The sequence below is a fragment of the Podarcis cretensis genome, assembly GCF_951804945.1.
Source record: "Podarcis cretensis genome assembly, chromosome: 16".
Taxonomy (NCBI): Eukaryota; Metazoa; Chordata; class Lepidosauria; order Squamata; family Lacertidae; genus Podarcis; species Podarcis cretensis.
In genome coordinates this window covers 22,391,630-22,417,358 of record NC_137186.1, presented here as the reverse complement: position 1 = coordinate 22,417,358, position 25,729 = coordinate 22,391,630, and the positions used below count along the sequence as shown (strand labels likewise).

General features: G+C 47.1%; 1 protein-coding gene and 1 long non-coding RNA gene across 2 annotated transcripts in view; one reads left to right on the top strand and one right to left on the bottom strand.

Moving 5' to 3' along the window:
- The window catches only part of LOC307205137, an 854,388-nt gene that overhangs the window by 197,833 nt on the left and 630,826 nt on the right, over positions 1-25,729 (top strand). The window lies entirely within an intron of this gene.
- RBM19 (RNA binding motif protein 19) overlaps positions 1-25,729 on the bottom strand; it is a 101,121-nt gene that overhangs the window by 26,579 nt on the left and 48,813 nt on the right. Inside the window, exons 22-23 of the mRNA XM_079957403.1 lie at positions 8,450-8,555; positions 238-358 (exon numbers count right to left, since the gene is read on the bottom strand). Coding sequence (XP_079813529.1) covers positions 238-358; positions 8,450-8,555 — 227 coding nt within the window. The remainder of the gene's footprint in view (positions 1-237; positions 359-8,449; positions 8,556-25,729) is intronic.

Here is a 25,729-nt window from a genome sequence, read left to right as displayed (position 1 = left end):
ATTAGCTAAAGTGGTGCTTCAGGTTAAGAACAGTTTCAGGTTTAGAAAGGACCTCCGGAACAAATTAAGTTCTTAACCTGAGGTACCACTGTATTGCCACAGCTCGGCCCTGACAAGACAATGGCTTGCATGTTGCAAAAAACAGTATACAAATTCCACTAAATAATAATAATAGTAATCAGTGGAAACAAAATCAACAGAAATGACAACTGAAATAGTACATATGTGCTACAGTACCGTGAAAATGCTCTGCCGTTTTCCGCCTCAGGGCCTCCACTGTTTCCTCCGAGTCAGCCCATTCCAAGACCAGCCTCCTGCCGTACAAATGAGTGCTGTGGCAGAGGGCGCTGAAGGCTCTCTGTGGAAAAAGAAAGCAGGAAGGACGCTGTTCAGGTGGTTTTAAAGAAAAGTTGTCACCACTGCACCTCTCTCGTTCTGTCCTCCCCACAAATGTAGAGGTCAATGGAGCCCCGGTGTGCAGCGAGTTTCCTTGGTAGGGGAACCGAATTGGTTCGGCGAGTTTCCTTGGTAGGGGAACCTAATTGGTTCGGCTGGGCTTCCTGGTAAAGGAGCGTTTTCAAAGAAACAAGATCCATCACAAACTGAGCCATGTGAAAGATAAAGGGGGTGCATTTTTTCCTAAAAAGGCATTTTCTGATAGCACCTTCCCCCAAAAGTGTATGTACATGGTTGAAAGATAGGGAGTGAGGCTGGAAAGCTAGCTGCTCAACGCACAATATAAAGCTTGCTGTTTGAGACACAAGTGAAAGCTAGCTGCTCAAGTTGCAACAGAAAGCCACCCACTGCCAATACAATAGATGTCTGCATTGATGTCTGAGCTAGATGTCTGCATTGAGTGACAGTGGCTCTCTGGGGTTTCAGACAGCGGTCTCTCCCAGCTCTAGCTGGCAATGCCTTGGACTGAACCTGGGACCTTCTGCATGCAAAGTAGATGTTCTAAACCAGGCATAGGCAAACTCGGCCCTCCAGATGTTTTGGGACTACAACTCCCATCATCCCTAGCTAACAGGACCAGTGGTCAGGGATGATGGGAACTGTAGTCCCAAAACATCTTGAGGGCTGAGTTTGCCTCTGCCTGTTCTAACCACTGAGCTATGGCCCTCTCACTAGGATACACCTCATCCTGGTGGACAACATAAGGAAGTGCCTTGGACCACCCAGCTTAGTAGTGTCTGCACTGACTGGCAGAAGCTCTCCAGTGTTTCAGACTGGGGACATTCCTGGCCCTACCTGGAGATGCCACCTGGGACTTCTGGAACCCAAGGCAGGTGCTCTACCACCGAGCTACGCCCCTGGTCCTTCCCTTGGGCAGAGAGGACTCCTGCTTTTCTGCTGGAAGTTCTCCCGAGCCCAAGGGTGGAAGAGTCTTTGATGGGAGAGCTGCCACTGGAACATCCATCTCAGAGGCGGCCAGGCCTCACATCGTGTCATCAGGAAGATGGTGGAGTTCATCACAGAAGTGATGGGGTGATTTGGGTCATTTCTTGCAGACAACATGACTGTAGGTGGGCAGAAAAGGAGCTGGCTGGGGCTCAAAGGAAGAGGCCTTTCCTGGAAATGGGAACTGTAGAGAAGGCCTTCCCTGGGCATTGGAAAGGGTGTCTTTCCTTGGCACTAGCTGTGTCCTCTTCCGGAGAATGGGAATACTTTTTTTTTTATTTGCTTAAGGTTACCTTCTCCTGCGGTTGACATTCCTTGCAATGCCGCAAGCTTACGGTTGTTTTTATTTGCTGCTGCTGCTGTTGTGTGCGTGTTTCTAAATGCCTATTTTCACACCGAAATGTTACCCAATTAGCAGCGCAATGTGTTGGCTTAAATAAACACCGCTGTGGGGTGGAGGGAGAGGAGAGGAGAGGAGGAGCCAGCTGCAGGGAGTTGCAATAGCTGTTTATGTTGGCAGAAACCGTCGTCGTCCCCGCCCTGGCAAGCAACTGTGGCTCTAATTGTAGGCTCTCGTCTACTAATTTGTACTTTTTAATTTCACACTTCCCAGCGTCGCATGCGAGAGGGAGAGCACGCGAGGTTGCGTTGCGCAAACCTGCATGCACATGAAGCCTTGACAGTTGGGCGCCACCAGATTCTCGAGGTCTCACCCAGGCGGAGTGTCATGTCAGTTCCAAAGCCCTACCAGTTCCCATTCAGCTTTTCACAGCCTTAAGGACAGGTGGTAAGAATGCTCTTAGAACCATATTGCACGAGTGGTGGTGTAATGGTTAGCATGTTGGACTAGGACCTGCAGGATCAGGGTTCAAATCCCCGCTCAGCCACGAAGCTCACTGGGTGAACTAATAATATGTGTGACTCCATACTTAGCGAGACCAAGAGCTAAACGGAGCTTCGTGATGCCTCTGAATTTCCATCCCTATTTGCAGAAAGGCGACAGACTTCTGGGAAATGATACATGATGAATTAAAAAAAAGATGTTTAAAATAGCCAAGAGGCCTGAAGCATTTCTTCTGGGGATTATAGGGGCAGAGATTCCAAAAGCTGTTTAGGTATACTCCTACCGTAGCCAGAATTCTGTATGTGCAGAAGTGGAAGGAAGCCTCAATGAAAGAAGAATGGATTTTAAAAGGAATGAACTGGGCGGAGATGACAAAGTTGACAGCAAAAATAAGAGACCAAGAGAATGAGAACTTTGTCAAAGAGTGGAGGTTCTTTTCAGACTACAGTGGTACCTCGGGTTACAGACGCTTCAGGTTACAGACTCCGCTAACCTAGAAATAGTACCTTGGGTTAAGAACTTTGCTTCAGGATTAGAACAGAAATCATGCGGCGGCAGTGCGGCGGCAGCAGGAGGCCCCATTGGCTAAAGTGGTACCTCAGGTTAAGAACAGTTTCAGGTTAAGAATGGACCTCCAGAACGAATTAAATTCTTAACCCAAGGTACCACTGTATTTGAGAAAAGAACTACAGAAATGAAATGAAATTGCGAGCAGGATATTTGAATAATAGGCAAGGGAAGGAGAATAAATAAATGATTTTAATACAAGCTATAATACAATAAAAAATAAATGGCCGTTGTGGCAGCAGATAAAGGAATGCAACAGGAACATCACAGAGCATAGTTGTCAACTTTTTTCCTTTTTTTGTGTGGAATCCTATTCGGAATAAGGGAATTTCCCTTTAAAAAAGGGAAATGTGGACAGCTATGTCACAGTAGGGGAAGCCAAAATGTAAGAAATTATTATATTGAATGGGAATTAAATAATGTCAAACCTTGTGTAAAAAAAAAACCCTAAATAAATTATTATTAAAAAATGAATTTCCATTCCTGAGGGGGCGGGGGGAGTTGTCCTTTCCTTAATGTGCACATGTATCGGGTGTCAAGCTACATGCAGTTCCCAGCATGAAATATCTGGCTTACTGTTGGTGCTGCACATGTTTCATTTTTAAAAATGAAATATACGAAGCATCTGTAAACATGGGTGTACAAGCAAATCTCCACCTGTCAGCCTGTTCTGTCTGTAAGGTAAAGGTAAAGGGACCCCTGACCATTAGGTCCAGTCATGGCCGACTCTGGGTTGTGGAGCTCATCTCACTTTATTGGCCGAGGGAGCTGGTGTACAGCTTCCGGATCATGTGGCCAGCAGGACTAAGCCGCTTCTGGCGAACCAGAGCAGCGCACAGAAACACCGTTTACCTTCCCGCCGGAACGGTACCTATTTATCTACTTGCACTTTGACGTGCTTTCAAACTGCTAGGTTGGCAGGAGCAGGGACCGAGCAACGGGAGCTCACCCCATCGCGGGGATTCGAACTCCCGACCTTCTGATCGGCAAGCCCTAGGCTCTGTGGTTTAACCCACAGTGCCACCCGTGTCCCTCTGTCTGTATTCTGTCTGTATTGGGGCTTAAATCCCACACACCTTGGGAGTCTTGTTGGCATGACTGTACATATAGCTCACAGATGCAAGGAGGGAGGGAGGGAGGCAACTGTCTGGGTTCCAGAGCTGCCATAGATCAAGGAAGAAGGCTGCCGGAGTTCACCTCCCAGGGGGACAACAGCTCACCAGATCTAAATGCTCTTAATTTGGGGGACAGGACCACTCTGCCTCTCAGCTCCCCATTGCCCTATTAAATGCTCGGCCCAAAGAGCCTGGAGGCAAAGACCATTAGCAGGACACAAAAGGCAGACAACATTAGGCTGTTGATAGATTTCCCATTCTTCCTAAAAAACAAAGGCTCATCAGCACTCGGGTGGAGGACGTTCCCTGCAGTGCCAGCTGAGCTCCTCCTGCTGCTGCTGCTGCGAGGGGTCTGTGCCTCACTCCTAAATGGGCGGTTTCTTGGTCCGAAGGAGAAGCTGAATTTTTAATACTGCCAGCACCAGGCCTCCGCTCTGGGCAGCCACACCGACTAGGGCAAGGGAAAAGAGGAACGCTTTGCAAAGATGATGCCGAAACAGATTCCATATTGATATCTTTTCCTGGGGTAGCCGAAGCAGTGCCCTCCAGATGTTTTAGATCAGGCCCGTCCAACTCCCAAGAGAATGAGATCTACTCCCTGTATAAAAAAACCTGGCAGTTTTCTACCCATTATCAATGAGGATTGACCAGAGTTGCTGAGCTGTTTGGGGGGATATCAGAGTTGTTGAGCTTCTTTTGGGGAGGATTAAAAAGAGTTGCGGGACGTGGGTGGCACTGTGGGTTAAACCACAGAGCCTAGGGCTTGCCGATCAGAAGGTCGGCGGTTCGAATCCCCGTGATGGGGTGAGCTCCTGTCGCTCGGTCCCTGCTCCTGCCAACCTAGCAGTTCGAAAGCACATCAAAGTGCAAGTAGATAAATAGGTACCACTCTGACAGGAAGGTAAACGGCATTTCCGTGCACTGCTCTGGTTCGCCAGAAGTGGCTTAGTCATGCTGGCCACATGACCTGGAAGCTGTACACCGGCTCCCTCAGCCAATAAAGCAAGATGAGCGCAGCAACCCCAGAGTCGATCACAACTGGACCTAATGGTCGGGGGTCCCTTTACCTAAAAAGAGTTGCATAGCTATTTTTAAGGGGAAATGACATACATCACTCACATCAAACTCCAAAAACCGCCAAACAGCGACCACTCTACGCAATGGAGGGACAGAGCCAGGGGGGAGGATAAGGATCCCGCAATCGACCAGGAAAACCAGGGGATCTACTTGTTGATCACAGCCGACTGGTTGAACATCTCTATTTTAGATTATAACTACCATCCTCCTGGACCATGGGCCATGCAGTCTGAGACTGAGGTTGTAGTCCAAAACTTTTAGATCAGTGGTGTCTCAAAGTGGAAGGAACCATTCTGGGGGGGGGGGGCAGTGGCATTACCCAGGCAGGGAGCCAAGAGGCAAGGGGGAAGCACAACATATGGTTTGGATTCGGTATAAAGATTTACTGGAAAATAAAACTCCCAGGTGGCTTTCACCAATGGAGGCTAAGGAGGTAAAGAAACTTAATATGAGAACTAATTGGCCAAAATATTCTGAAATTCTAGAACAAGAAGGTGGTGAATTTAAACTACAAAGTTTTGAGAAAATAAAGTCCAAGGTACGGGATTGGCTCCATTATTTTCAAATAATGGAGGCCTACAAACAAGACAGGAAAATCGGTTTCCAGGTGGAGAAATCGCAACTAGAAACAGAATTGTTAGAACCCAATACTAAGAATTTATCAAGAATGTATAACTTGCTGTTGAAGTGGAATACAATAGATGAGACAGTGAAGCCAGCTATGGTTAGATGGGCACAGGACATAGGCCACGACATTATGTTTGCTGAGTGGGAGCAGTTATGGACCACAGGTATTAAATTCACGGCATGTAATGCCTTACGAGAAAACATTATGAAAATGATTTACAGGTGGTACATGACTCCAGTCAAGCTTGCGAAGATTTATCATTTGCCCAATAACAAATGTTGGAAATGTAAAGAGATTGAAGGTACCTTCTTCCACCTTTGGTGGACCTGCCCAAAGATTAAGGCCTTCTGGGAAATGATTTATAATGAGATTAAGAAAGTACTTAAATGCACCTTTCATAAGAAACCAGAGGCATTTCTCTTGGGTATGGTTGGCCAGCTGGTGCCGAGGAAGGATAAAAACTTCTTTTTGTACGCTACTACGGCAGCAAGGATTCTTCTAGCAAAGTATTGGAAGACACAAGAGGAATGGCAGGCGAAAGTGATCGACTTTATGGGATTGGCAGAAATGACCGGCAGAATCCGCGACCAAGAGAAAGAGACTGTGGAAGATGATTGGAAGAAGTTTAAAATATATCTTAAGAGTTATTATAAAATTGAGGAGTGCTAAAATGCTAAGGGAGAGGAAGATGTAGAATTACAGCGGTAAATTTTGTTTGATTTAGGGTAAAATTGAAAAGGAGAATGAATTTATATTTAAATTGGCTAAAAGGGTTGTTGAATAATTGTAAAAAAAAAGGATGCAAAAAGGGGAAGGTATGGGGAAGTCCGAGAAAAGAGGCTTATGGAAATAAGGTTAAGAAAGTATGATTTTTTGTGTTTGTATTTATGTTGTTTTTGTTGTGTTTGTTAAAAATTGGAAAATTAATAAAAAATTTATTAAAAAAAGAAAAGAAGCACAACATATGAACAGGTTGCTTCTAGATGTGGACTTTGTTCAGACATTTAGAACAAGTTTATACAGAATATAGTAGGTTATTATCAATCATACACATATTAGGACAATAATATTATAGTCATACCTCGGAAGTCGAACAGAATCCGTTCCGGAAGTCCATTTGACTTCCGAAACATTCAACTTCCAAAGCACGGCTTCTGATTGGCTGCAAGAAGCTCCTGGAGCCAATCGGAAGCCATGGAAGCCCCGTCAGACGTTCGGCTTCCAAAAGAACGTTCAAAAACCGGAACACTCACTTCCGGTTTTTGATCATTCGGGAGCCGGAACGTTCGACTCCCAAGGTGTTCGGGAGCCGAGGTACGACTGTATTCATATTTCTATATAACAATGTATGGAAATGTAACTGATTATATTTGGTGTATTAAACTATATCTTTCTTAATGTATTTTTAAAGACTTTCTTCTCTTATTTATTTTTCTTTCATCACTTTATTCTCTATAACTTAAAATCTTTTAATAAAATATTAATTTCTTTTTTTTAAAAAAGAGGCAAGGGGGCAGCAGGGGGAGCCTAGAGGTGAAAATGACTATCAGACTTTTAAAAGGCGGGTATTGCTGGCTCATGTTCATCTGTTTTGTTGAATTAATTAAACTGAGTAGTTTTTATTGGATTCTGAATAGATGTGCAAGTAATTGTTCCTGTTTTGAATGTTTACTGCGTTGCTACCTTCCTTAGACGCTCTTGCAAACCACTCTTCCAAATAATGCTTTTTATGGGGCAGGGAATTCTGGGGGTGAGTTTATAGAGCCAAGGAGGCAGTGGCCTAAAAAGATCATTTGGGAGCTCCTGATCCAGAAGGCACCAAATTGGCTACCCTGGTGTTATAGAGTTAAGAACGTATGTACAGAAGACGACCATGCTGGCTATCAGGCCAATGGCCCATCAAGTCCAGCACTCTGTTCTCAAAGCAGCCAACCAGATCAGGCGTCAGCAAACTTTTTCAGCAGGGGGCCGGTCCACTGTCCCTCAGACCTTGTGGGGGGCCGGACTATTTTTTTGGGGGGGCGGGAATGATGAAGGAGCAACATGAGCCCTGGTGGCTGCTTTCCCGTTTACCTGCTCACCCGCAGCGGCAGGACAATGAGTGGTGCACAAAAGGGCTCCGGAGAAGGGCTGCTTATAATGCAGCCGCTTGAGCGCTGCTGCTGCTGCTGGCACGAATAAAGCCCAGCCCCCTTCCTCCTCTAGGCAGGGCGGGGAGAAGCCGGGAGGAGGCACCGCCGGCGTCACCATGTGAGGGAGAGGGAGGCAGAGGGAAAGAACGCGCACGCTGGCGAGCCACACGACGATTCCCGGACCGTCGGCAGAGCGAATCCAGAAGGCAATTGGGCCTCATCTGGCCTGCGGGCCTTAGTTTGCCAACCCATGAGATACCCCAACAGGATGCCCCAGAGCAGCACCTGTGTGCAGGAGAACCTCTCCCCGCTTTTGACTCCCAACACTGGTACTCAGAGGCATGCTGCCTCCATCAATGGAGAGAGAACAAAGCCATCATGGCTAGCCACCGATAGTCTGATCCTCTGTAACAAACTGCTTATTGAAAGTAATTTGCTCCAATTCGTTGGGAGGTGGATGAAACGACCCTGGCTTTTAGCCCGACTCATTTGCAGGGGAGGTTAGGAGATGCTGCGCCGAAACAAGTGTGACCCCCACACTTTCTAGGGAATTTCCCCGTTACCTACCTTAATTGTCACACAAGAGCGCCATATCAGCTTTAAATGCACAGGTAGGATTTGCCAGCACGCGACTGAATCTCACCCCAAGATCAGCCCCAGACCGGAAGCACCTCTCATTGCTCACCTTAGCATCCTGCTTTGTGAGGAAGTCCACGAAACCGAAACCACGGTGCTTTCCTGTTCCAGCCATTTTCTTCGGCAGGCGGACAGTTTTCAGTTCTCCAAAGGTACTAAAGGCAGGGGATTGGGGAGCAAGGGAGAGAACAAGAACAATAAATAAATTAAAAGCAATAAATAATCAAGAGCATAAAGGGGGGTGGTGGTTTACCTCCCTTTCAACACATGCTCATAGGCAGCGTTGGAAACTCAAGATATATAATCTAATCGCCAAATAGCACTTTAAACCTAGGTGTCCAGGAGCCTTTTCTGTTATTTTCATTTCTATACCGCTTCATATTTCAAAGAACAAATCTCAAAGCAGTTTACAACACACTGAAACATCAAAACCATCCAGAATGAAACAAATTCAAGCTTGAAGGAAAATATTTCAGATCCTTCTCTAAGTGACGTTTTGCTTTCCGCAGTCCTGGCACCCAGAGATTCCCATGAAAGAAGGACTTTCTAATGGTAAGAGTGGTTAGACTGACTCCCTCGGAAGGTGGGGGTCTCACCTTCACCAGAGGTTTCTAAACATGGATTGGATGGCCGCCTGTCTCTGATTCTTGGGCTGTGATTCCTGCATTGTAGATGGTTGGACTAATAGACTCCTGTGGTCACTTCCAACTCTACAATTCTATGATTCTACTGCAGGGGTCAGCAACCTTTTTCAGCCGTGGGCTGGTCCACCATCCCTCAGACCATGTGGTGGACTGGACTATATTTTGAAAAAAATATATATGAACGAATTCCTATGCCCCACAAATAACTCAGAGATGCATTTTAAATAAAAGCACACATTCTACTCATGTAAAAACACGCTGATTCACGGACCGTCCGCGGGCCGGATTTAGAACGTGATTGGTCTGGTTCTGGCCCCCGGGCCTTAGGTTGCCAACCCCTGTTCTAATACATGGACAACCCACCTATCTGCTAGAGCAAGTTCCTTCCTTACAGTGGACGAAGAATGTTGGATATGTGACCCACAGGCTGAAAAAAGCCCCCCCCCCAGCCCCATTTTGTAGGGAAGCGAGTTCTTTCTTTGTAGACTTCTAAAGCCCTATCTCAACCTTTTTGAATCCACGGCTCCCTTGACCATCTACATTCTTTCTGTGACACCCCTGTGGGGCTCAGCAGCCCAGCTATGCCTGCGGAGCTGGCAGCCTCTGGCCCGTTTTTGAACACCCTCCCGTGTGGAGCGTTTCCTCGGCCTCCTCTCTTCTCCCCTCTCCTTAGGAGTCCTCTGGGCAGCTGCTGCTGCTGCCCCTGGTCTCTGAGCTGCCCCCGCCCCACAGAGAGGTGCCTCCTCATACTGCCCCTAGCTTTAGTGGCCCAACGGAGACTGGCCAAAGGTGAACATGTGGCCAACACCTTATTTTGGGAGGAAGCAGTGGCAGCAACAGGCGCTGCTGGGCCTGCATGGTGGAAAGGCTCCCCTTCAGCACTGGGCACTCAACTCCCAGGTAGGCCTTGCACACAGCAAGCACAAGAAACGCCCAGCACAGTGCCAGCCTGCCTGGCCTCCCACTTGTCTGTCCATTCCCAACAGCAAAGACTGGTGGAGTGACTGGGCTCCCTCGCCTGCTTGCTTGCTTACTCTGATGCTGCCTCAACTCCTGGCAACCAGCACCCCCTGGCCAGACCCAGATGCACCATTCGCCTGCAGAGCTTGGAGCCAGGGCTGCTGCAACAAACAGCTGTGCAAGCCTTTGGGAGGCAGAGACTTGAGAGGGCATCAGAGGAGGGAGGGAAGGAAAGAGGGGCAGAGGCCAGTGCTTCCCGCAGCACCCCTGGCCATCATTCACGGCACCCCAGGGTGCCACAGCACACTGTTTGAAAACCCCTGCCCTATACGGTTTGGGACCAAAACTATTGTTTTGAACTGGTTTGTTTTTATTGCTTTGCATTTTATGATGTGGTTTGTAAATGCTGGGTGCCGCCTTGAGTCCCAACTTGGGAGAAAGGCAAGGTATAAATGCATCAATAGAGCCCAATGAATTATATACGCCTCGCTTTACAATCCAGTGTGTGCATGTGGTGCCGGGGGTGGGGGGGCAGCAGCCTACCTGTCCCATAGATTTTAACTGCCCCCCTGCCCCACCTTGAAATTCCACTGTGATGTCCCCCCCCCCCCAAGAACTAGTCGCTTCTTCGCCAGGTCTGCTTATCAACACCTATGCACAAATTGGGAACAATGAATATTTAATGCATGGGCTCCAGAATAAGAAGGGAGGGGAGATATTTTTCTCCAGCAATCTCCACGCTAGAGGGGCGGGGTTGGGGGGGGGGGCGGCAGTTGGCTGGGCCAGTGCACCGGCTGGGAATAAACGCGGTAAAGTGCCGTAAACGCTCTCGTGAAATGATAGAAGCTAAATCCGGGGAGTTAACCTGCTGCACTGCCAGCATGACCAGGCATCCATCTGCCGAATTTCCTCGGGATGCGCCGTGTGTAAGTAGGGCATTATGAAGCCTCAAAATGAATCTGCACGTCTCCCTCCTCCTCTGAGCCTCCCCCCTCTCCCTGCCTCCCTCCCTCTTTTTCTTTGAAAGCAGCATTAACGGAAACACAAAACAAACTAAAACATGGGAGAGGCGGCGGCGGCCTCGGAGAATCAGCAGCGCTGTCGGGAGGCTAAAGCAGCGGGAACCTTGCGCGTAATCTTCCAGGAGTCAGGGAAGGAAGGAAGTAAACAAGAAGCCGAGGGCCTTTGTTGTTAAGCAGGTCATTGTCGGCTGCAAAGTTGAGACTCCTACAACACCCCTTCGGACGTTCTGCCGGCATGGAAGGACAGCGCATGATTAACTTCGGAGCCCTTGATAGATCTCTCACCCGCAGTTTCATATGATCTGCCTCTGAAGCCATCTTCGAGTGTGGCAGCACCGAGCCGTTGGAACTCCCTGCCTGTTGACACTTGGTGTACACTCCTTTTTAGCATCCGTTTAAACATTTGTCTTACCTGTCTACCAGTCACAGAGAGTGTTTACATATGTTTTAATCTCTCTCTTTTTAGCTTATGGATTATTTTCATTATGCTTTGAATGTTTTTTACGTACTGTGATACCTCGGGTTAAGAACCTAATTCGTTCCGGAGGTCCGTTCTTAACCTGAAGCACCACTTTAGCTAATGGAACCTCCCGCTGCCGCACGGTTTCTGTTCTCAGCCTGAAGCAAAGTTCTTAACCCGAGGTACTATTTCTGGGTTAACGGAGTCTGTAACGTGAAGCGTCTATAACCTGAAATGTCTGTAACCCGAGGTACCACTGTATCTGTATTTAACTGTTTTTTACTGATAAGGGCCAGTACAGTATACAGTGGAACTTCGGAAGCCGAACACCTTGGAACTTGAACGTTTCGGCTCCCTAGCGATCGAAAACCGGAAGTGATTTTCAGAAGCCAAATGTCTGGCGTGGCTTCCGATTAGTTACAGGACACTCCTGCAGCCAATCGGAAGCCGCGCCTTGGTTTTCAAACTGTTTCGGGAGTCGAACAGACTCCCAGAATGGATTAAATTTGAAAGTGAAGGTACAGCTAGTGCTTAAGCATTTTGGACTAGGACCTGGGAGACCAGGGTTCAAATCTGTACTCTGCCCATGAAGCTCATCGGGTGACCTTGGGCCATTCACTGTCTCTCAGCCTAATCTACTCCCTCGCAGGGCTGTTGTGGAGAATAACTGATGAGGGAGCAAGGAGGACCATGTATGTCACCTGGACTTCCTGGAGGAATAAAAGCTAGGATATATATATGGATGGCTCAGTTGGTTAGAGCTTGGTGCCGATAACACCAAGGTTGCAGGCTTGATTCCCATATGGGGCAGATGCATATTCCTGCATTGCAGGGGGTTGGACTAGATGATCCTCGGGGTCCCTTCCAACTCTACCATTCTATAATTCACGAAATAAATAAGTAAAATAAAAATAAAATTTAACACCTTTTTTTTTAAACGGCTTTAAGGTTTTAATACAATGAAGCAGTATATAAATTTTGTTAAATAAGTAACACAGAAACAAATACATTTAAGCTGGCAGTCATCAACCCATCTTGGGGTGGTGAGTTCCAAAAGCTAATTCTGCATCATATAAAGAACCAATTCCCTTTTTCTGCCCCGTATCAAGGGCTCCTAAGTCACTCGTGGAGTATTTGACCAGGATGTGAAATGACCCCACGTATGCAGTGATGCAAAAGCAAAGCTTCTTCATACGTCAGCTAAATATTGTGGAGGAGAGTATAGATGCTGTGAGCCACAATGGAGGGGGTAGCCAGCACTGCTTTCTGCGGTCCCCCACCCCTACTTACAAAGAAGGGCTGTTGTTTCTTGTCTGAACCACTCTACATGAAGCTGGTGAGGTTAAGAACCTGGACCCAAACGCTGACTGCTCTCGCTAAACTTTGCCTGCAGAGAAAGGACCTGGGGTCCCTTAGACCCTTAGGCAAGGAGCTGCATTTGGGGGACCCCCCAAAAAATCCACTTTACTGCATGCCTTTGAGCTGCAGTGTGAGAATGACAGGGAGCTTCTCCTGCCTTTGATCTTGCAGAGATAGCAGCAGAGCATCACTGCAAGCATATATGTCATACATCCCACAGACTGACAGATTATTTTTGTGTGCGCACAAACACACGGGTCTGCACCCCCAGTGGGGGCCAGTTTTGCCAACCCCTAGGCACACCACTGTTTGTCTGAATCAAGCCCTTTCAGATCTCATCCAAAAATGTAGCCACGCTAATCTCTAGTAGCAAAACAGAGAGGCCTCATTCCGACATGCTGACAATTCTCCTCTGCCGCAGCCACAAGATTGTAAGCTTTCACTTCCAACTTGAAGTAACTGGTTTTTGGTGACATCCAAACCCAGATGTAAACTTATGGTTTAGGTTAGTGAAACAAAGACAGCTTCTAAACAACAGTTAACAACCCTGGCTTGTTTCTCCCGGGGTCCACAGAAGGGATTTAATGGGCACATGGCAGAATTTGTTTTATTTTACTTCATCCTAGGATTTGGGGGTGTTTTTTTTAAGCTGGCAAAAACAATACAAAGACAAGATAGTGCTATAAAACTACGCCCAAATTGTCTTCACCTGAGAAGGGAGTACACCGGTAAGACTGTAAACTCTCAAAAGGAGTGCACAATTCCTGTAAGTTTGAGCAACGTTGCCCTAAATCATAGTTATAAAAACTAACCTCTGATTTGGGTTAGTTAAAAACAGCATCCTCTTGCCCAAGATTCTACTCTTCTAGATGCAAGGGATTTTTCCTTTTTTTCCATGGAAGCATGTTCAAATTACGACAGCTCCTGCTTGCAATTTGAAGCGGTACAGTTCTGACCCAAGTCGATGACCTCAGTGAGAACAGGGCTGCAGTTATAACCCAAAAGTATATATGGGGGGAGCAAGGGTTGTATATATGAGAGAGAGAGAGAGAGAGAGAGAGAGAGAGAGAGAGAGAGAAGGGGGGAGGTTTTTGGGAATCAACTGTTTTCTAGGCAGCCACAGGAAGGAGAGAAGATTCCAGCAGGCTTCCTTACCCACCGAGCCAGGGGGAACAATGGGGTAACCAAGGACTCCTTGTCCAGGGACACCCCCCTCCCTCCCCCACTGTGTTGATAATTAGAATCCATAACATGGCCATTGACATCCCCAAGCTGCGAAAAAAACGGAGGGGAGGGGGGGATGCTTTAATGCCCCCCTTCCTCTCCAAGCCCAAGCAAGCCGCTAACACCTCTCTTTTCCAATTACGATGTTCACCTTTTGAGGAGTGGGAGAAGGCACCAATTACCCTCTCCAGAGCACAATGTGCCCTGCCTGTGAAGAATAATTTATGTTTTGATCAACAAGAAGAGTTCTCACGTTCCTAATTTGTTTTGTAGCATTGGATGGGGTTGGGGGTCTGTGCGCACATGAGTAGAAAGGGTGCGCACCGGGGGTGGGTGGGGAGCTTTCCCCTCCCCCCATGGAACCCAGGAATAATTATGGGCCTCTTGAGCTCTGGCAGCTAAAATGTGCACAAGCCCCTGTTTGTATGCAGATGCGCGGAGGTGGCAACAGGGAGGGGGTGCGCTTGGATACAGTGTGTGTGTGCGCGCGTGCACGCGCGCGTGTGCAAGGCTGGACAGTAATTTGTTAAAGGGTCCTAGCACTGCACATGCAACTCGATGCATTCAACAGCATGCACCACAACAACCCTGTTACAGCAGAGATGCAGTGTGGTGCAGTGGCGAGAGCATCGGACTAGAACCAGGGTTCAAATACCCAGCACTGAAGCTCGCTGGGTGTGACCTTGGGCCAGTCCCTGCCACTCAGCCAAGCCTACCTCACAGGGTTGTCATGGGGAATGGAGGAGAGGGAGCTATGTACACTGTCTTGAGGGATATGAATGCAATAAGCAAATACAGTGGTACCTCGGGTTACATACGCTTCAGGTTACATACACTTCAGGTTACAGACGCTTCAGGTTACAGACTCTGCTAACCCAGAAATATTGCTTCAGGTTAAGAACTTTGCTTCAGGATGAGAACAGAAATCATGCTCCGGCGACGCAGCGGCAGTGGGAGGCCCCATTAGCTAAAGTGGTGCTTCAGGTTAAGAACAGTTTCAGGTTAAGAACGGATCTCCAGAACGAATTAAGTACTTAACCTGAGGTACCACTGTAAATAAAATGTGCGAATAATTTGTTTTTTAAAGGCGCGGGATACCTGTATGCGACTTAGAAGGATACAACAACCCCCCAAGCATTTTATCTGTACTGGGGAGGTGTGGGGGAACCTCTTCCAGTCTGAGGGATGTGCTCCTCAGAGGGTAAGCTACCAGAGTGCTGCATGCCAGGGGCAAAAGTGGGAGTGGCCAGAGGCAAAAGAGGTGTATCCTGAAGACCAGAACAGAGAGGAAAGGAGGGTCACATTTGACCGCTGGACCCAAGGTTCTCCTGCACCACCGACTCATACCTATTAATAGGCATTATCCAATATGCGTTGTGAGAGGCACAACAAGTATGCTGCATTATACAAGGGAAGGCCCTCGGGCCCAGCTAGCCCAGAATGGTTTCTTTTTTTCCTGACAGGCAAGTGGGTCTGAGGGGAGAGAGAAATTTTGTGCTGGCCACCATAGCTTCTTCCACTTGCCTTGTCCCTAGGAGCCTTTCCTAGACCATGACTTTGAGAAAAGCAGGAACAGCTGGGAAGAGAGTAGTACAGGGGTTATTTTTAAAAAAATAATTTTAAAAGTTGTGTGTCCCTGTTTCTCAAGTTGACCCTTTTACACAGTTTTGTATGCTCTGTGATATTTTATGCATTGTGACTTGCCATTATTTTATTGATTATTGTTGAGTAATTCTTTATTCTGTTAGGTGTAAACTGTTTAATTACTATTATTTGTTGAAATTTAATTTTACTGTTTGCTTTTATATTCTAAGGGACGCAGGTGGCGCTGTGGGTAAAACCTCAGTGCCTAGGACTTGCCGATCGTATGGTCGGCGGTTCGAATCCCCGTGGCGGGGTGAGCTCCCGTCTTTCGGTCCCAGCTCCTGCCCACCTAGCAGTTCGAAAGCACTCCTAAGTGCAAGTAGATAAATAGGTATAGCCTTATAGCGGGAAGGTAAACGGCGTTTCCGTGTGCTGCGCTGGTGCCGGCTCGCCAGAGCAGCTTCGTCACACTGGCCACGTGACCCGGAAGTGTCTCCGGACAGCGCTGGCCCCCGGCCTCTTAAGTGAGATGGGCGCACAACCCTAGAGTCGGACACGACTGGCCCGTACGGGCAGGGGTACCTTTACCTTTTTACTTTATATTCTAATGGATTATTGAATGTTTCTTTATTTGATATGAGTTGTTTATTTGGTATAGGTTATTGATTTGATCAAAGCCGTTTTATTTATTTATTTTATGTAAGCTGTTTATTTTATATAAGTTGTTGGTTTTAAAGTTACGTTTTTATTGCGATTTTTTTTTTTTTTTTTTTTGCATTGGATCAGATCGTTATTGGGTATGTGATCTTTTGCTGTCTCTTTTGTTGTTTCTTCAGCTTCTAAGCCGCCTTGTGTATAGTTTAGAATATAGAATATAGAAAAAGGGTGTGCAAATCAAAAGCGAAACAAAATGAAATCTGCAAGGTGAGTTGCTCACCCAGTCTTGCAAATGCATGAATCTATTTAACAAAATTGCACTTGACTGCAATAAAGCCTCAAGAGAGATTTACAAGCGCGCACACACAAAATCATATTTTTTTTAAAAAAAACAACAACGGGTATTTAAGAACATACAAACATAGGAAGAACTGCTGGATCAGGCCAATGACCCATCTAGTCCAGCATTCTGTTCTTACAGTGGCCAACTAGATGCCCCAATGGGAAACACACAAATGGGACCTGAGTTCCAGAATACTATCACCCACCCTGCAGTTTGCAGGAACTGGTAATTCAGAGGCATTCACTGCCTCCAGCTGTGAAGGAAGAGAAAGGGCATCAGGAATGTTATGGGCTCTTCCTCTAGGGATACAGTAGTACCTTGGGTTACATACGCTTCAGGTTACATACGCTTCAGGTTACAGACTCCACTAACCCAGAAATAGTACCTCGGATTAAGAACTTTGCTTCAGGATGAGAACAGAAATAGTGCGGTGGCGGTGCTGCGGCAGCGGGAGGCCCCATTAGCTAAAGTGATGCTTCAGGTTAAGAACAGTTTCAGGTTAAGAACGGACCTCCGGAACGAATTAAGTACTTGACCCGAGGTACCACTGTATATCCAACCACACAGCTTTATTGCAGTCCATAAACCCAAAATACATGGATATATATGTCCAACCTTCTCTTAAAACCACCCATGTTGGTGGCCATCACTGCCTCCTGTGAGAGTGGCAGAGTTTAAACTATGCGCTGGCATGAAGAAATACCGTATTTTTTGCTCTATAAGACTCACTTTTCCCCTCCTAAAAGGTAAGGGGAAATGTGTGTGCGTCTTATGGAGCAAATGTAGGCTGTGCAGCTATCCCAGAAGCCAGAACAGCAAGAGGGATTGCTGCTTTCACTGCGCAGCGATCCCTCTTGCTGTTCTGGCTTCTGAGATTCAGAATATTTTTTTCTTGTTTTCCTCCTCCAAAAACTAGGTGCGTCTTGTGGTCTGGTGTGTCTTATAGAGTGAAAAATACGGTACTTTTCTTTTTGCTATCCTTAATCTTCTCTCTCTCTCTCTCTCTCTCTCTCTCTCACACACACACACACACACACAACCCCACACCTTCACTGGATGGCCCAACAACCCACGGCTGCCGTGGCTGCGCCTTGTTCTCCAATCTCCCTTCTTCTGCATCTACCATCTTCCAAAAAGACAATCCAAAGCAAGAACAACAGGATGGAGCCAGGGAGGGGGAAAGAAAGTTTCCAGCCAGCTCTGGAGGATTTAAAAGGCAATCCAGGAGTCACAGATGGCAAACGAGCCATTGGAACAGATTTGCTCAGCAATTCCACTTCCCCAACCTGCCCACCTCCCCCCCCCCGCCCCCAGTCTCTGTGGCATATTTTGCGTTCACAACAGCGTGCATGGGACTTCACAAGTAAAATAAACAACAACAGAAAAAAGCAGAAATGAAAAGAACAAACACATTCCGACGACACCGAGCGCTCCCCTTCATAAATCTTTATTATTAACCTGATTATCTGCAAAGCATTCTCTTCCGATGTGGCACAGAAGAACAAGATGGTTTTTTCCACAACGGGAAGAAGCAGCCCGTTCAAATTGTGTTTGTGTGTGTGTGTGTGTGTGTGTGTGTGTCTTCAAGCTCAGCAAAGGATGGTGGGAGCTGCCTTGGGAAGGGTCTTAAATAGGCTCCCTCCTCAATCACACCCTCCCAAACCAGCCAAGGCTTTCCCTGAAGGCAGTGGCAGGGCAGCTGCAAGTTGCCACTTTAAAACCCAGTGTGGCAAAGTGGTTAGAGTGCTGGACCAAGACCTGGGGGACCAGGGTTTGAATACCAACTCAGCCCTGAAGCTCACGAGGTAGGTGAAATTGGGCCATTTATTTCCTCTCAGCCTAACCTACCTCACAGGGTTGTTGTGAGGACGAACTTGGGCGGGGGGGTAAGCATGTACACCACATTGAGCTCTTTGGTGGAAAAGGTGGGATATAAACGCAACAAACAAACAAACAAACAAAAGCATTTACAAACCGCTTAAAAATCTTAAAAGCACTTAAAAAAATAGAATACGGTTGCTGGTGCCAAGCCAGTTGGCTTGTTCTTACACTGGCCAACTAGATGCCCCAATGGGAAACACACAAATGGGACCTGAGTTCCAGAACACTATCACCCCCCCTGCAGTTTGCAGGAACTGGTAATTCAGAGGCATTCACTGCCTCCAGCTGTGAAGGAAGAGAAAGGGCATCAGGAATAATAGCTGTTATGGCCTCTTCCTCTATGGATATATCCATATTGCAGTCCAACTGGCTTGGCACCAGCAGCCGTATTCTATTTACTTACTTATTCACTCACTCATTCATTCATTCCTGCAGGGATAGCTCCGTCGGCAGGGCATGAGACTCTTCATCTAAGGGTCGTGGGTTTGAACCCCATATTGGGCCAAAGATTCCTGCACTGCAGAGGGTTGGACTAGATGACCCTTGGGGTCCCTTCCAACTCTACCATTCGTTCATTTGTTTCTTTGTTTGCAGATTTAACAAAATAAGACATGGAAATAAAGATTATTAATAATAAAAAATGAATAATACTAATAGTGACCAAACCCCACCCCCAAACTCACCACCCATTTATATTACAGATACAGATACTCTTGGTACATGCATTGTAAGGTCAAGTTAATATAAGCCCCCTGCACATCCTAAAGGTGATTCACACGGAGCTGATGTCTACATGAAATTTGTTTAGACGCAGCCCGGGTAGCAAGACCCTGAGACTGTGCTAAGTCTCTGTTTGAGAGGCCTACAAGATTGGAGGGATTAGAGCAAAAATGCAGTGTTAATGTTAGTTTTCCAGAAGGGAGAAAAATAAAGATATTGTGGCGATGCTGAGAATTAAATACAGTGGTACCTCAGGTTACATACGCTTCAGGTTACAGACTCCGCTAACCCAGAAATAGGACCTTGGGTTAAGAACTTTGCTTCAGGATGAGAACAGAAATTGTGCTTTGGCGGCACGGCAGCAGCAGGAGGCCCCATTAGCTAAAGTGGTGCTTCAGGTTAAGAACAGTTTCAGGTTAAGAACAGACCTCCGGAACAAATGACAGTGGTACCTCAGGTTACATACGCTTCTGGTTACATACGCTTCAGGTTACAGACTGCGCTAACCCAGAAATAGTACCTCGGGTTAAGATCTTTGCTTCAGGATGAGAACAGAAATCGTGCTCTGGAGGCACGGCGGCAGTGGGACGCCCCAATAGTGGTGCTTCAGGTTAAGAACAGTTTCAGGTTAAGAACGGACCTCCGGAACCAAATAAGTACTTAACCCGAGGTACCACTGTAAGTTCTTAACCCGAAGTACCACTGTACTGGCTTTTAAAAACCAAAAAGAAAAGAAAAGACTCCTTTATTTCAAACAAAGCCCAGGGAAAAAGCAAGTTTCGGTTCTACGGCTGGCAGAGGCTTTGTGGGCCTGGATGAGCCCCGAATCGCAATCCTGCAGCCCCACCCATTCCCTGTCCCTGGCGTGGGGGTGAAGATGGGCTTCATCTCTGCAAAATGCATCCCATTGCCACAAAATCTCTCTCGTTTTTAACCACTGCAAAACAGCACCACCCGCCCCTCTGCAAACTATCTTTAAACATCTCTGCTTTGCACCAATTGGACGATTAGAGAGGGATAATAGCTGCTTTTCTCCATCCTATCTCATCCCTTTCTTCTCAGAAGGAAGGAATGAGTGTTCCGCCCAATAGGGCGAGCTTTTTTCCTCTGCCAAGGTTCCCATCCACGGTCAGTACCAGCCCCTTGGTGTAAGACGGTTAAATGAAACATGCAAGGCAGAAAATGCTCTCTCTCCCTACCCCTCAAAAAAGGCCCCCTCCCCTGCCCACCATCCCACCCTTCGCTCTTCAGATGACTCCAGTTCAGCTAATCCCATTACAAGAAAATAACGTGGATAATTCAAGCTAATGAAATCATTACAAGGATGCAGGCAGCCAGAGGTGGACATTGAGAGCTAATTTAAACACTCTTTCTCCACACAGGAAATATCTGTAGGTGGAGGAGAAAGGAAGAAGGAGGGGAGGGGGAACCCCCTAAAAAAAGGCAGCCCTCCTCTCTCATTATTGCAGAGATCTGGGCAGCAAATTCGAAGGGAAATGGTCTGAACCATTTCTCCCCCCCTTCCCCATATTACTATGATCACGGTCATCAATAACGTCTCCTTGGTAACCTCGGGAGGGGGGGGGGAAATAATGAATGAACGATGTGCAAAAAGGAAAGGATGGGAATATACCTCCTGACACGCTACAGCAAGCCTGTTCCCTGTCTGCAGGAGGAAAGAGCGGAAGCTTTTCGACACAGCCAAACATAAGAACTGAAGAGGAGGCTGCTGGATCAGGCCAGGGGCCCATCTTAGTCCAGCATCCTGCTCTCACAGGGGCCAGAGCCAGATGCCTGAAGGGAGACCGCAAGCAGAAACTGAGATTCAGAAGCGCTGCTGCCCAATTGCACAGGCAGAGCATAGCCCATCACTGCCAAAAGCCATCGACAGCCTCATCCTTCATGAATTTCTCCCGTCCTCTTTTAAAGTCAGCCAGGTTGGCAGCCGTCACTGCCGCCTGCAGAAGGGAGTTCCGCAGTTTAACGAGGCGCGGAGTGATGAAGTCCATCTTCAATCTTCCAGCGTTTGGCTTCAATGAATGCCCGCGAGTTCTCATGTTGGGAGAGGGTGAAAAACCTTTCTCTATCTACTCTCTCCGTGCCATGCATGGTTATATAGTCAGGCATAGGCAAGCTCAGCCCTCCAGATGTTTTGAGACTACAATTCCCATCATCCCTGACCACTGGTCCTGTTAGCTAGGGATGATGGGAGTTGTAGTTCCAAAGCATCTGGAGGGCCGAGTTTGCCTATGCCGGATCTAAGTCCACTGAAATCCACAGCAGAAGCCTTCTCAGATGGATTGATGCACAGTGGTTTATGATGAACATGCAACTCTCATCCATCTGCAACTACTAACATAGGAAGCTGCCTTATATTGAGTTAGGCCCGTGGCTTATGTGGTTCAGTATCGTCTACACTGACTTGCAGCAGCTCTCCAGGGTTTTCAGGGGAGATGCTCTTTCCGTCCTACATGGAGATGCTGGAGATTGAACCCAGGACCTTTGGCATGTGAAGCTGATGCCCTCTCACTGGGCTACAGCCCTTCTCTGAGAGTGGCTGGATCTCACAGTGGTTGTGGCTGGGTTTTCCTTGTGTGGGTTTGAGCGTAAGATGACTCTGATGTTATCCCCTCTACCCTCGAAATGTTACAGATGCTACCAGTTCTGCCAGACAGGATGCAGGAATGAACCAGAGGAAGTGCTATTAAAATGCACTGAGTATAGCATTTCAAGAATCTCAACTTTTAATTTAAAACAAAATACAAAAAAACCAAGATGCTAGTCCTTATCACTGAGAAGATATTCTGGAATGTACAGTACAGTCTGCTTAACAAACCTCAAACTGGAAGGAACAAGCCCTTGTGAAGCAGTTCTCAAACAGCTGCCTCGGAAAAAGGCGTGGAACAACAACAACAACAAGCTCACTAGTTTGCAAGATATCCCTTTAAAAATTTGAATAAAGTTTCGTCGTGTCAGAAAATAGCAGAACTCTGAAGAGTTGGGGAATTTAAGTTATCTAAATCCACCCAGCTTGCACATTGCATATTGCCAATGAATCCAGGATGAAAGTGTATTGAATAAATAAAATCTGTGCATTCTAGGTATGTGGTTATTTTGCAAATCCTTTAATGCTTTTCTGCTCTCAGAATTCCCACCCACCCCATTCCACCAAGCTGCAGCGCTGGCAGTAACAAGATGCCAGACAGAGAAACCAGCACCATTTGGTTCCTCCAGTGTTTGAAACTCCCATTGTTCTAGGCGAATTTTGCGACAGGGAATTTCATCAGCGCATGCAGGTCCTGAGCTCTGGGCGCAGTACTGCGCCTAAGATTTCAGATTAAGACTGCAGAGTGGAAGGAAAGGAGGACCTTTTTCTGCCTCCCCACTTCCAGCTACTCTCTGAAGACTGGAGAAGAGATCCTCTTAAGAATATCAGGGGCGTGGGCAAGGGAAGGACTAGACCATGTGAAAAATGAACATAATATTTCAGCTGCAGTTCATTCATTTTCAGCTTTGTATTCTCGTTATTAAAAAAGTGTGCCTAGATATTCCGTTGTTGCACCCATAACCTAGGTTTAATGTGCCATTTAGCTCCTAGCTTTCATACTCAGTTTCTAACACTGGGCTCTCCTCTCTTTGAACTGTTTCTATTCCAGCTGGTTATACAAGAACCTTGCACCTAAGAATTAGTGCCCATGCTTAATTTTTCCTCCTCCCTCCAAACTCGTTTTCCTCTTCTGCCAACCTGAGGGGAGGGACTGCCTTGCTAATGAAGCTTCGGAGTTAACAATGCTTTAAATAAATGTACCGTATTTTTCACCCTATAGGACGCACCGGCCCATAGGATACACCTAGTTTTTTTTGGGGGGGGGGGAAATAAAGGGGAAAAAATTTATCCCCCCCCCCCTAGCCGCGGGAACTTCCGCAGGGCTTCCTAGGCTGCGGGTATCTGCCCGAAGCGAGGGGTGCTCTGCTTCAGTGCGCCCCGCGCTCCGGGCAAGCAGGCTGCTATCCGCAGCCTAGGGAGCCCTGCAGGAATTCCCGCAGGGCTGACCAGGCTGTGGATAGCTTCCCGAAGCGCGGGGCGCTCTGCTTCAGTGCGCCCCACGCTCCGGGCCCTCTCGCTCTCCAAGCTTCAGCGAAAGCTTGCATTCGCCCCATAGCATGCAAACACATATCCCCTTCATTTTTGGAGGGGGAAAAGTGCGTCCTATACGGCGAAAAATACGGTAATTCAGTTTCTTTAAATGGTGCAAACTATTTAAACCTTTCACCCTCAGAGTAGGGGATTCATACCCACTTGTCCCTTGATCTGTTATCAGACCCTAACTCCCATCATCCCTGATGGGCCATGTTGTGCTGGGGAAGATGGGAGTTAACTGTCTGCCTTGTAAGAAGCTCTTCTGTGTCAGTTGATAAAAACATGGCGTTGATAATGCCAAAGTTGCAGGTTCGATCCCCAAAAGAGACAGCGGCATATTCTTGCTTTGCAGGGGGTTGAACTAATATCAGGGGTCAGTAAACTTTTTCAGCAGGGGGCCGGACCACTGTCGCTCAGACCTTGTGGGGGGCCGGACTATTTATTTTGGGGGGGGAGGGGGAATGAACGAATTCCTATGCCCCACAAATAAACCAGAGATGCATTTTAAATAAAAGGACACATTCTACTCATGTAAAAACATGCTGATTCCTGGACCGTCCACGGGCCGGATTTAGAAGGTGATTGGGCTGGATCTGGCCCCCGGGCCTTAGTTTGCTGACCCCTGGACTAGATGATCCTCAGGGTCCCTTCCAACTCTACCATTCTATAATTCTAAACCTTCTCCAGTTCTGCTCTTTGCCAAAAAATGCTCCCCGCTCTTTCATGATTAGTTTAAGGAATTTCTCAGCCACCTTCAAAGTGCAAACATCTTCCCAGCGTGGCAAGCCGTATTTAAACATTTTGTGGCAAGCATCTAAAATTCACCATTAAAACAAGCAAACAGAATCAAATCAAGCCAGCCACACACACACACACACACACACACACACACAATTACAAAACACTAACTCACACTTAACGAAAACAACTTACAGGAGTGATGGTGAAGCTTTTCCAGCCCAAGGGCCGCATTCCCATCTAGGAAGACTTCCAGGGCCACATGGTTTGGGTGGCCAGAGGCAAAAGTGGCCAGAGCAGTGGATGAGAATGTTACCTTTGTACAGCAGACCAGTTTCTACACACAGCCTTCTACACTCCCATAACAGCAAGCAAGAGAGTCACACCACTGGGGTTTAAGAATGCATCCCAGCCAGGCAAAAAATCTGGGAGAGTATGAAGAATGTTCTGACAAGGGGTGTGGCCCGAGGAGAGTCCTGAGGGCCAGATATGGAAACATGGAGAGCTCCATTTGGCCCTTAGGGCTGAGGTTCCCCACCCCTGACATACAGCAACGCAAATGAATGAAAAGCAGATTCGCTTCTTGAAAATCTTCAAATCACAGCTGGAAAAAAACAAGGAGTGAGTCGAGCGTACCTCTGAGGAGGAAGTTTCACAAATACGGAGCCACCATTAAGAAGGCCCTGCCCCTTGCAGCCGCCATCCTAACGCCCGTTGCTTCTACTCAGAAGAGGAACATAAGCAATCACGCCTTTTTGACTGGGTTGTTTGCAAAAGCTTGGTGGCCAAGCGCCTGATATTTAAGATGTTTTCAAAGTGTGTGGCTGTGTTTTTGCTTTTTGGAGGTTTTATTGCTTAGTCTGGTATTGTGGGGTTTTTCTTTCTTTCGCGGTACCTTTATCTCTGCCTATATGTACTGTATTTAGAAACTCTTTAATAAACCATTTATTTATTTTTGTTAGTCACTTTTCAGGCACACATCGTGGCAGAGACTCATTCATCCATTTTAGAGACTGTTATGGTATAAAGCAGTCTTTCTCTTTTCTCCCTCTATCCTTCTCTCTGTGAATGAAATAAACAGCCCCTACCACCGCCACAGCTACCACAGGGGTGATGGGGGAAGAGAAAGAGTGGCATGCTTAGCATGAGTGCTGGCTTTAAAAATCCCCCTCCAGTAGAACCATCTGTTTCTGCCTCCCTCCCTCCCACTTTCGACCCGTTTTCCATTCATCCTGCAACACACGTTCCCCGAAACTGGCGAGGTGTCACAAGGCAAGCAAGGATCGGGCAGTCTCTGAATAAAATAACCAAAAAAAGGCAGCCGTGAGATATCATAATTAGAACGGTCATTAGCGGCACACTCAGCAGAGGGTCTTGCAAATGAAGTGTAGATTCGGGTCTCTTTTCAACCTACCGGGAATATGAACAATCAGTCGGATTAGTTAATGGGACCAGTTGCCAGGGGTGGCAGGAAACGAAAAATGACACTTTTTGCCGACAAGTTTTTTCCTTTTTTTTAACATGCTGCTAAGAAAGCAGGTGACATCGGAGAAAGAGAGAGGAGCTACTCTCTAATCTTCAATTCAAGCCCCAGAC